The sequence below is a fragment of the Bufo bufo genome, chromosome 6 (genome assembly GCF_905171765.1).
Source record: "Bufo bufo chromosome 6, aBufBuf1.1, whole genome shotgun sequence".
Taxonomy (NCBI): Eukaryota; Metazoa; Chordata; class Amphibia; order Anura; family Bufonidae; genus Bufo; species Bufo bufo.
In genome coordinates, this window is record NC_053394.1 from 434175659 (window position 1) to 434188140 (window position 12482).

The 12482-nt window shown below is 38.7% G+C and overlaps 1 protein-coding gene across 1 annotated transcript; it reads right to left on the reverse strand.

Annotated features, from left to right (window-relative positions):
* Positions 1–1178: 1178 nt before the first annotated feature.
* LOC121005323 (myosin-1B) lies at positions 1179–12032 on the reverse strand. The gene is made up of 39 exons (XM_040437986.1): positions 11829–12032; positions 11601–11744; positions 11363–11519; positions 11001–11028; positions 10192–10309; positions 9991–10083; positions 9832–9895; positions 9646–9744; positions 9424–9527; positions 9203–9341; positions 8920–9038; positions 8685–8834; positions 8437–8607; positions 8041–8350; positions 7858–7925; positions 7678–7765; positions 7485–7602; positions 7249–7372; positions 7038–7174; positions 6699–6954; positions 6378–6620; positions 6078–6254; positions 5852–5997; positions 5490–5580; positions 5010–5399; positions 4791–4917; positions 4590–4708; positions 4269–4465; positions 3979–4162; positions 3664–3829; positions 3350–3474; positions 2959–3267; positions 2679–2882; positions 2466–2591; positions 2073–2243; positions 1883–1987; positions 1707–1802; positions 1487–1618; positions 1179–1208 (listed from the first exon to the last, which is right to left on the reverse strand). The coding sequence occupies exons 1-39, from the start codon at positions 12027–12029 to the stop codon at positions 1194–1196; spliced, it is 5811 nt and encodes a 1936-aa protein (XP_040293920.1). The 5' UTR covers positions 12030–12032; the 3' UTR covers positions 1179–1193.
* Positions 12033–12482: the final 450 nt, after the last annotated feature.

The window sequence follows — 12482 nt, forward strand, 5'->3', positions numbered from 1 at the left end:
CGTTTGTATATGTATTTCGCCATAGCGATCTGCACCTACAGGCAGGTTGTGCTGACCCAACCCCTGATTTTTAAATTATATTTACTTTTCCTTGTTCCTACACTTGCCTTCTCTCCCAGGTGCCACCAGTACAGATAGCATCCTGATGCTGGTCCTAGTGTCAGGACCTTGTGTGTGGTGGTGAGACCTTAGAGTGAAGTGAAGTTATAGTGCTCTCGTTCCTGCAAAAGGTTCCCAAGTCTGCTGTTATACCAGTTCACTAGTGTTCCCAGAACTCAGACCATGGTTTCTTCCTGCAATGTGTTCTGGTCTGTGGTCTGAACATAGAAAAGAGGGTCTGCAGAGTTTAGTGGTGATGATCTTGGATATGTATATATGGGTGGTCTCATCTGAATTTTGGATTCGGGGTGAGAGGGCTGGAGTGGTGTCTCTATACAAAAGGTCTTGTATATATTTGCAGAGGGTTCTTGTTTGGGGTCTATTTATGGGAGGGGTCTGATGTCTTAATATAAGGACTCGGACCTGGGTCTATATTTCTATTTTGTGAGTTTTATGTGTTCTGTATGTGTTATGGGGTGGTGTGTAATCTATATTCATTTTGGAGTTTTCTGAGGAAGGGCATATGATCTGTTTGTGATTCATGAGTATGTATTCTATATAAATGGGCAAGGTATAAGGCAAAAACATTTTTGTGGGCATGTTACAGCAGTGAGTGTGGAACCACTGTGTCAACCAGCATATTTGACTTCAGCCTACCCCTAACAGCATTATCCCATGGTATTCACCCCTTACCACCAATACAAGGATCTGGACTTTACTGCAGGGCAACCACCCTACCCCCTGGATTAGTCTCTGTATGACTGACAGCTGACACCAGTGCAGAGCACCAATCTGGATATAATGCATTTAATTTTTTTTTAAACCATATGTTTGGTTGTAAAATTTTAAATTTTTAACCTTATTAAAGGTTGATTTTTATCCCCCACAGCATTTGCCTCCACGCTGTGCTGTACCACAGTTTTTAAATAAATAAAAATACAAAAACAAACAAAAAAATAGAAAATCAAGACACGTTCTGCAGAGAATTTATTTGCATCTAGAGATGAAAAATACTACAAAGCTGACCCAATATCTACAAAACCAGCCCATATTTTATGAACATCTGTCGTAAATATTTCATGTTCCATGCTTCCTTACTCCTCTGCCTTCTGTGGATAGAATAGAAAAGACTTGGTTTAGTATTTTAGTAATTGGATTGGATTTAAGTTTATGTAAATTTTTAAGCTTAATTTAACTTTGCTCAGTTCTATGGAATGCTATGTTCAACAACTTAGATATAGACTTTGGATAGTACAGTTGTTTTGTAATATTTGTAAAGTAATTAAGATAATATTAATGTAAAAATATCACATTTAACATTGGATATAGCACAATATTCAATATCAAATATCGACTCAAAGAGAGATTTTACACTCATTGATCTCACCTTGCCAATGTCACGGCTCTTGGCTCTCAACTTGTTGACCTGGGATTCTGCAATGTCAGCGCGTTCCTCAGCCTCTTCCAGCTCATGCTGTGACTTCCTGAATCGGGACATATGGGCATTGGCTTGTTCCTCCTGCAAGACAAATATGTTATTGAGGAGATGATGCCTCTAAATAGTTTCATATATACTTATTATGGTATGAAAAAGTACAGAGACTTACAGACTCCTCTGCCTGTCTCTTGTAAGCTTTGACCTTCAACTGCAATTTGTCCACTAAGTCCTGAAGCCTGAACACATTCTTCTTGTCTTCTTCAGTCTGTTAAGGACAGATGAAATTTGTAAAATTGGTCGTAATGTGAGTACATTCATTTTATGAGTCCCTTTCATCTCACCTACCTGGTATGTCAGCTCTTTGACTCTTCTCTCATACTTGCGAACTCCCTTAATGGCTTCTGAGCCTCTCTTCTGTTCAGCTTCAAGCTCATTCTCAAGTTCACGCACCTAAAAACACAGTTCATATTAATGGCGCAAACTGTAGAAAATCCACAATTAATATTTTTTAAATACTTTGAAAACATTTGCTCACTCTGGCCTCCAGTTTTTGGAGTTGTTTCTTGCCACCTTTCAATGCCAGCTGCTCAGCTTCATCAAGGCGATGCTGAAGATCCTTCACTGTCTGCTCAAGGTTCTTCTTCATTCTCTCAAGGTGAGCACTGGTGTCTTGTTCCTTCTTCAGTTCTTCAGCCATCATGGCAGCCTAGGAGGATAATGAAGAGGCCAATGAAGTTTGAAGATTGAGTTGAACTGCAGAATAACATACCTTTCATCTAGAATGATATGTTGATTAAATATCTGAAGATTTCTTATAATGTATAAAAGGTCACTTTGATTTTGGTAGATCCACAGAAGTAATTGTGTTAATCATGCCATTTTTTATCCTGTATAACACATATTATTCAGTAAAATAACCATTACTTACATCTGTAATGGCCTTCTTGGCTTTATCATCTGCATTCCTTGATTCTTGGACTGCTTCCTCCACTTCACTTTGAAGTTGAGATAGATCGGATTCAAGCTTCTTCTTGGTGTTGATCAGGCTAGTGTTCTGCACAGTGAAGAATTGTACTGTTAATGAAGGTATGGTGAATGAAAAGACGTAGTATTAATCCAAAGAATTAAAATTCAGTCCAACCTGGGAATGCAGTAGTTGAACCCGCTCAGTGACGTCCAGGAGCTCTTGCTCAGCCACTTTGCGGCCGCGCTCAGTTTGTTCCAAAGCAGACCTCATTTCTTCAATTTCTACTGTCATGAGGTTATTTCTCCTTTCTACAATAGCCAGTTGTTCCTTCAAGTCATCATTTCCTCTAATGGCATCATCAAGATGCAATTGAGTATCCTAAAAATAAATAATTTAAGTCATTATGAGGTCAATTACCTTATCTTAAGCTTAAAAATATCTTTAAATGACCCACCTTTAATTGTCCTTGTACATTCCTGAGTTGCTTCTGAGCCTCTGCAGCCTGGCGGTTGGCATGGCTTAATTGAATCTCCATCTCATTAAGATCTCCCTCCATCTTCTTCTTCAGTCTCAGAGCATCATTCCTGCTTCTGATCTCAGCATCCAAAGTGCTCTGCATGGAGTCCAAGGCTCTCTGGCTGTTTCTCTTGATTTGCTCAATCTCTTCATCCTTCTCTGCAATTTTCCTGTCAACTTCAGCCTTTACTTGATTAAGCTCAAGTTGAATACGTAGGATCTTGGCCTCTTCATGTTCCAGGGATCCCTAAATTAGACAGACTGTTAAGTCTATGACTTATATTAGTCATGCTATAACCTTGTCTCATCAAATATTCTAGTCTATCTACCTCTGCTTCTTCCAGTGCTGATTGCAGGTCAGACTTCTCCTGTTCAATCTGTTTCTTGGATTTTTCTATTTCATGGATGCTCTTTCCACTCTCAGAAACTTGTTCACTTAAGTCAGAGATCTCCTCTAGAATGGGACAACAGATGAGATAATCAGCGACATTTACTTTGTAGCTTTTATTTTAGTATGGAGCAAAAATTAGGACAATAATTGCTAAGAACTGTTTCAAGTAACATGGATGGTTTTAATAGCCTAAAAAGTTAAGTTGACTATTACGAAAATCTGCAAGTGTCCATAGAAAATGGTGTAACTTACGTTGGAGGTTCTTATTTTCTCTCCTTAGTGTTTCAAGTTGATCAAGTGCTTCCTCGTATGAATTCTTCATCTTAAATACCTCTGTACTAAGGGTTCTTGATTCCTTCTGAGAAGCTTCAAGCTCAGCCTGAGCTTCCTCATATTTCTGTTTCCAGTCTGACAGAACCTACACAAATCAAGACAATACTGTAATATTAATAATACCATTTCACTGCAAGAGTGAAACTGAGTACAAGAGTGAAGCTGAGTGAAACAGTTACTTATCTTTTAAATTCCCTAGAATTCCAATAGAAGTTCCATTAACTAATGATTTACCTTATCAAAGTTCCTCTGTTTCTTATCAAGAGCAGTACATGCTGAATTTGATCTTTCTACATCTACCATCAGGTCTTCAACCTCTCCTTGAAGTCTTTGTTTAGTTTTTTCTAGAGAGGCACATTTTGAGTTGACAGCCTCGATTTGCTCCTCAGCTTCCTGTAGGCGCTGTGCAAGTTTCTTCCTGTTAAACAAGTGAGTACAATGTAGCACTCAATTAGTGACCAGACATCATATCAACCTTGACCAATTCAATTTAGAATACAACATTTCAACTCAAAGTAACCTACTTGGCTTCTTCCAGCTCCTCTGTACGCTGGATGGCATCTGTCTCATATTTTGTTCTCCACTGAGAAACTTCACCATTTGCTTTGGATAAAGCCCGTTGAAGTTCAGCCTTTGCCTCTTGTTCCTCTTCAAATTGTTCCCTCAACAAGTCACAGTCATGGCGGGCAGACTGAAGTCCATGTGCAAGCGCGTTCTTGGCCTGTTTTTTTAAAAAAAAAAACATTTAGGGTGAGGTGACAGGTTTTTCTAAATTGAGCAGAAATTGTTTTTATTATGTTAACAAAATGGTGTGGATTCAATGCACGACAAGTCAATAACTATACCTTGGTTTCTTCTTCTAGCTGTCTCTTCAACTCTTCAATCTGTTGAGTGAAAGCCTGTTTTCCTCTAGAAAGCTGAGAAATTAAAGATTCTTTTTCCTCCAGCTGACGCCCGAATTCCCCTGATTATTACAAGTAAAGCAAAGTCAAACTTATTTTCATGGATTTACATTTGCTTCTCTTATTTTTAGCAGTAACATTTACCATTTTCTGTTAAGAGACGTGCTTTCTGGGTATTTAAGTCATTAAGTACCCTAATATGCTCATCTTCCTTTGTCTTAATTTCACTGTATTGGTCCTCCAGTGTTCGGCACATTTTCTCCAAGTTTGCCTATAAGGTCAAAGCAAAAAATATATAATTTCATACTGAAGATTGCAGTGGATGTTACATTGATGTTTTATCAATAAATTGATTGTACTTACTTTGGATTTGGAGACAGATTCCATGTTGCCAGCAAGGTCATCAATCTCCATCTTGAGTTCACTCTTCTCTTTTTCCAGTTTCTGTTTGACCCGCTGCAGATTATCAATTTGCTCCCCATACTCTGCTGTGCTATCGGCATGCTTCTTTCGGAGAGCAGCGGCAGTGGCTTCATGTTGTAAAGTGGCTTCTTCCAGGTCACGGCGCATCTTCTGGAACTCAGCCTCACGCTTCTTGTTCATCTCAATTTGAGCAGAGGTTGCACCACCAGCTTCCTCCAGGCGCTCACTGATCTCTTCAAGCTCCCTGGAGAGATCAGCACGTTGCTTCTCAGCCTTGGCGCGAGCTGCACGTTCTGCCTCAATTTCCTCTTCAAGCTCCTCAATGCGAGCCTACAATGTGTTTTTTGGTGAGTTTGGTTATTGTTTCATTAGGATGGAATAAGCATTAATTTTGTCTTTTATATCAATAATTATAACTACCTGGAGCTCCTTAATCTTCTTTTGTAACTGGGCTCCCAGAGCCTGTTCATCTTCAATCTTACTCTGGAGCTGACTGATTTCAAATTCCTTCCTATTAAGCAAAAGTAAGCAATATATTATATTAGAATTAACATAGAAAGAACATCAGCTTATCCAAGTCCAGGTGGTTGAAGACACACGGATTGGTTTTGAACACATGATACTATGACTAAGAGTTTCTGCTCTAGATATGTGTGCTCTTCACGTGATCTTTGTAGAGTCAGAATAAACCACTGAATTTACCCCTGTGCTGGAACATTCCCTTATCATTTTTGTATTACAAACTGTAAAATAGATGACTAAGTAATAAAAAAACTTCTTACTTTTTCATTTTTTCATCCAGTTGTTGTTTATCATTTTCCAAGTCCATTGTAGACTCTTGGGCCAATTTAAGATCTCCTTCCAGCTTCCTCTTTGCTCTCTCCAATTCCATGCGAAGTTTCTTTTCTTGCTCAAGAGATCCTTCAAGCTAAGATAATAAAACATGTTAACTATTGCATAATTTTTTATTTTGTTTATCGAAAGCCCTTTCTTCACGCCTGCACTTACATCATCAACTTGTTGCTCCAATTTAGTCTTGGCCTTAGTCAGAGTATTGACTTTGTCCTCTTCAGCTTGAAGATCGTCCAAAGTTTGTTGGTGGGATTCTTGAAGAGCCTTCTTTTCTTTTGTAAGTTTGGCTATGCTTTCATCAAGGACTGCCATTTCTTCAGTAAGGTTTTTAACCTACATATTCAAAAATTAAAAAAAATATCTTAATTCAAAATGAATGTAGCTCTGAAAGGTAAGCAATGTCTTTTGTCACATTCATCTATTCATGGCCATATTTCATTAATTACAGGAAACTACCTTATTTTCTGTGGCGTGTTTCTCCTTCTCCACTTTGGCCAATGTTAGCTCAAGATCATCAATGTCCTTTTTCAGTTCAGAGCACTCATCTTCCAGTTTCCTCTTTTTTGCTGTAAGCTCTGCATTTGATTCTTCTTCATCTTCTAGCCTCTCATTAATCTCTTTGATTTTGGCTTCCAGTTGAATTTTGGCTTTGATGAGGCCTTCACATCTTTCCTCAGCATCTGACAGGCCCTCAGATTCCTACAAAACAGATTTATAAACAAATTAAATCCTCAGAACCAAATTATTCTTTCAAAACTCTTATTGTAAATGACTTACAGATGCAACTTGGAGCTGCAGGTCATTTTTCTCTTGGAGAACGGAGACCATCTTTTCCTCCAGCTCTTTTCTCTTAGCTTCTGACTTAGCAAGAGCTTCCTTCGTCTTCTCAAACTCCTCTTTCATGTTGGCCATCTCTTTTTCAGACTCAGCGCTCTTCAGAAGAGGCTTGATCTTGAAATAAAGCTTCATCCATGGCCAGGTTTTGACATTCATGAAAGCACGGACGTTGTACTGAATGCAGAAGATGGACTCTCTGGAAATAAAGCATATTTGTATCACAAACATTGTCCATAAAATGTAGAAATTGTATTTTTTTAAGACTAAACTTGAAGCTACCTCCTCTCCATCATCTTCTTGAACTCTACCCTCATGAGGTATCCTCTGCACATAGCCTGAGTACGAGTGATCAGCTGTGCCAGCTTATCATCTCTCATCTCCTCAAGGGTACCTAACAAACCAGCCTTGAAGAAGACCTATAAACCAAAGAAGTTGATCTAATATTAAGTATAAAAAGATGGAATAATATAAAATGATAGAATAAAAATACCTTAGTGTGTCCAAACTTGTATTGTGTGTGGTCAATATCAATGGATCCAAGAAGCTTCTCTGAAGCCTTTTTGCTGTCAATGAAATGACCTTCTGGAATAGCACTGGCATTTAGGACCTTGTAACTGTATAAACAAAGCATGGTATAGATTGGTTATTCATTGCTACCTGATGCTTTCTATGATAAGTAATGATTCGGCCTGTCAATAACAACCAGGAGACATATTTAACCCATACCGTTGTTTGAAGTCAGCATAGATGATTCTGCTGGGAAATCCTTTTCTGCAAATCCTGATGCCTTCCAGCACACCATTACACCTGAGCTGGTGCATGACCAGATGATGATCCATAGTACCTATACAGACACAAAATAACTTGTAGAAACATAACCAAGAAAATTGCTTTCTAAGTAAAAGCTACAACTTTTTACCTGGGGTCTTGGTTTCATTGGGGATCAGACAACGTACAAAGTGGGGGTGGGTGCTCCTCAAGTTGCTCATCAGCTTGTTTAGATTTTCCTTTAGATATATCAAATTATACACATGAAAAATCCAATATAAAATGCAGACAAAACTATATAAACTTCTGCAAAGAAGATATCTATACTTACCCTGAAAAGAGCAGATACAGTCTGGAAAGAGGAACCCTTCTTCTTACCAGCTTTCTTTCCACCGCTCTCTATATCACAAAGGACATCATTTAGTTTAGTTCCATTGGCATGACAGCATTTGTGTGTGTGGTTGTATTGTTAGATATAAGTGTAGTACACTTAGTCACTGTGACAATACAATACCTGCTTCTGTAGCAGAATATGCGGAATACAGGAAAGACAGGAGTTTCACTGAAGACTTCTGGTAGAGCCCAATGACAGTCTCATTCAGTGGGTCCTTGTTCTTGTCAAGCCAGCCGCTGATGTTGTAGTCCACAGTCCCAGCATAATGGACCAGGGAGAAGTGAGCATCGGCTTTGCCTTTGCCAGGTTTAGGTTTTTGGAAGTTGTTGGACTTGCCAAGATGTTGATCATACAGCTTGTTTGTGAAGGAAGTGTCTGTCGCCTTGGGGAACATGCACTCCTCTTCAAGGATGGAGAAGATGCCCATTGGCTGCAGGATGAAGGAATGCCTTTGTTAGAATACAAGTAACAAGCATATATAAGTACATTTGTGTTTCTTATTTGTGCATTTTATACCTTCTCAATAAGCTCAATGCAGGCGGCCAAATCCATTCCAAAGTCAATAAACTCCCAGTCGATTCCCTCCTTCTTGTACTCTTCTTGCTCCAGTACAAACATGTGGTGGTTGAAGAACTGCTGCAGCTTCTCGTTGGTGAAGTTGATGCAAAGTTGTTCCAAGCTGTTGTACTGATTATAAAAAATATCTCTTAATTGTGTATCAATTATACATTACGCAGTATCTCATGTGATGTTCCATTACTTACATCAAAAATTTCAAATCCGGCAATGTCCAAGACACCGATAAAGTGCTGTCTTGGTTGCTTGGTGTCCAGCTGCTGGTTGATACGGATGACCATCCACAAGAACATCTTCTCAAAGACTGACTTGGCCAAGGCACCCACATTGTTGTACACCTATAAGGACATTATAATCTTGTCAGATTTCTGATAATCTTCAATTTGTTTTCATTTATCATTGTCCTAAAATGCTGGGAGATACCTGCTGGACAGTTTGACCTTTGGTCACATATTCATTTCCGACTTTGACTCTTGGGTAGCACAAAGCTTTCAGAAGATCAGCTGAGTTTAGACCCATCAGATATCCAACCTTGTCAGCCACTGAAAAAGAATTTTCCTTATGTTCATATGCACATGTTAAAAAGAGAGCTGACAAGTTATATTCAGCTTTAAGATTTCCAAAGTTCGAAAAGTAAAGGTGGCATGATAAGTATGAGGATTGTCTTAGGTTAAATTAAAATCTGACATATTATCTTTTAACCTACCTTCTGTGCCGTCAGGCTCGGCCTGCTCCTCTCTTTGCTTCTGCTTGAATTTCATGTTACCGTAGTGCATTACTGAACCAGTCATTTTGTAGATACCAATCTTTTCATCTGCAGTGAACCCAAGGATGTCAATGGCACTCTGTAAGTAAAAAGCAGAACCTTTTAGAGGAAACTTAAATGTAGCACCAAATAGTGCTATATTACTAACGAAATGAACTTACATCTGTAGCCATCAACTCCTCTTGATCATCAATGCTGGCCACTGTGATCTCGCCTTGGCTTACATATGGGAAGTCATAGGGGTTTGTTGTGATCAGGAGCTGATCTGTAATATGAAATAGATTTATTGTTATGCAGCGACTAACAGAATAAACCTAACAATTGGATTGCTAATATGTCTATATGAGCTGGAATAAAGCAGGTGCTCAGTTCTATGAACTTACCGATCAGCTCTGGTTTCTTGTTGGACATGATCTGGTAGAAGATATGGTAGCTCCTTTCTGCAGACAGCTGGAATGTTACTCTGGACTTTTCCAGTAGATCTAAAAAAAAATGATGAAAACAAATCTTATAAAAAAGTCTAACTCACAAATATGAATTGTTTTGTTTAAACACTGGCATCAACTTACATGTTTCAATATCAGCAGAAGACAGCTTTCCTGTGGTACCAAAGTGGATTCTGATGAATTTACCCTAAAGTTTTTACGGGAGCAGAAAAATTATATTTTTATTTCCTGGTCATTTTGTGGCAGTGGTTTCTTCATTACAATGACTAGTGTGGAACTTACAAAACGGGAGGAGTTGTCATTTCTGACAGTCTTGGCATTACCAAAAGCCTCCAGCAATGGGTTAGCCTGGATAATCTGGTCTTCAAGGTTCCCCTGTACGAGTAGAAAAGAGAGAATACTAAGATACATATAGGAGAACATGCCCAGACCTAAGTCATTCCTCAGTTGCCAAAATAATAAAGTTACAGAAAGTCATATTACCTGAATTTTTCCAGCAGGCTGCTCCTCCTTCTTCTTTGTGTCACCAATAGCAGCAATTGTTGCGAAGTACTGGATGACACGTTTCGTGTTCACAGTCTTCCCAGCACCAGATTCTCCACTATGTGCAGAAAACATGAAAACAAGCATGGTCCAATATTTATTTATTGCTTGCTAATCTTATCAGAGCATCCTACTGGAATTAATATGAGCTTGTCTGATGAGATTCTAAGACATTACTAATTGGAACTCTTCTGCCTTTTTGTCATTGGAGCTTTGGACCTTTTGAGATATTAGAAACTTAATATTGCTTAAATTCTGCCTCAAAGTGGTCTCATGCTGTATCTAATCAATACTACCGTATAGTGCCTAAGAACATTATCGCAAAGTGCCTACATAATATTGGCATACACTATGCACATATTAATATCCATACAGTAGACATATAGCAGGACAATACAATGTCTAAATAATACCCAAATGCTTTTACAGTCAGCCCCATTGCCTTGGGTTTTAAGGTAATTTGCCTAGTACAAGTCAAGCACCATGGGGAGCCTTAGATGAGCCTAAATGGTGGAGGTGAAAGTGATATTAACCCATTTGCTCATGCTATAATGGACACTGATTAGCTCTACTTTATAGTAACTCTCTCCTGATTTCCTAAATCACTGAAATATTAATGTATAGATTTGTGAAAGCCATCATTAGCTTGTTAGGTAAGGCGGCTTGATACAACGGGATTAGTGGTTCTTTGAGGTCAATTCATTTAATTGATATAGTTCTGTCTATTTGATACCATGTCTCATACTTACGTAATCAGGACAGACTGATTTTCACGATCTGTGAAAAAAGAGAACAGAATGATTCAGTCATAAGACTGAACATTTATACATATATATTTATATACACATTATTTTTTCTTGGACTGTGTCCCATTAAATCATATCTAGGGTAAATCATTAAGTCTTTTATAATTGGCCAGTTATAAATGCCGATTCGTTTTTTTTGGACAATGAGCCGTTTCCATGTCTTCCCACAATAACTCATAGATAGTATGTGGGTGATTGAGTCAGCACAACCCTATATGCAGGTGCACATCGCTATGGCGAAATACATATACAAACGCAAAATACAAATGCAATAGCACTCTGCAACCAGCATAGATAGTACTCACCAGTCAACATGGCCTGATAGGCGTTATCAGAGATGGAGAAGATGTGTGGTGGGGCTTCCTGACGCTTTTTGCCTCGGTAAGCATTGACCACTTCAGGGTTGTACACTGGCAGCCACTTGTAGGGGTTGACTGTGGCACAAAACAGCCCAGAATAGGTCTAAAGGAACAAAAAAAAGAGTTGACTATGGAATTTAGATGATTTTAGAACAAATGAAGTAGAGAAGTCTTTAAGGCTTACGTAGATCATCCAGGCTGCATAACGCTCTTTGAGGTTATACAGGACAGATGGTTCATTCAAGTGGGTCATCATCGCCATGTCTTCAATTTTGTCGTACTTTGGGGGGTTCATGGGGAAAACTTCATCTTCCTTCACTGTTACAGTCTGCATAGAATAAAAAATAGTTGTGAGGTGAAAGGTGAGATGAAATAGTTATGATCTAAAGTGTGTCTGTCCTATGAATCTTACGGTGTTGTCTTCTTTCTTGACTGTTACTTTTCCGCCTTCTCGGCTCTGAATGACTCCTTTTACATACATAACCTTTGGGTCAATTACAAAGTAAGATGTTTTGGCATCAAATGGGCGATTTTGGGCCTCAATTCTCTCTTTCTCTGACTTTCGGAGGTACTGGGCTGCCTCCCCAAAAGCAGCCATCTCACCGTCACCCATGGCTGATGATTTTCTGTGTAGAAAAAAATTAATAAATGTTATCTAAAATGTCAAGAGTTCACTGGATGTAAGGTACAATCTCTAATCTTGTGTCAGGTTGGCTTTAGGTTATATAAGAGACATAAGCACTGTCTGCCGTTTGTTTGACAGGTATTTAGTATATTCGTGAAAAAGATTTCAGCGCTTCTAAACTCCGAAAATTTGATTAAATGTCCATTAAACAGGAGATACAGTCCAAAGTCTGCACCTTTCGAGCTGTGCCGTAAACAAGAACTTATACTGTTCAAAACAAGTAGACCTTGGACTGTATCTCCTGTTTTATGGACATTTAATAAAGGTTTTAGAAACCTGGAATCTTTTTTATAGATATAAGACCCAGTGGGTTTCCCTATGCTTGACAGTGGACTTGGAGAAATTCTAGTGGAGCCAAGGTGGTGACCATCATTTCCTGTG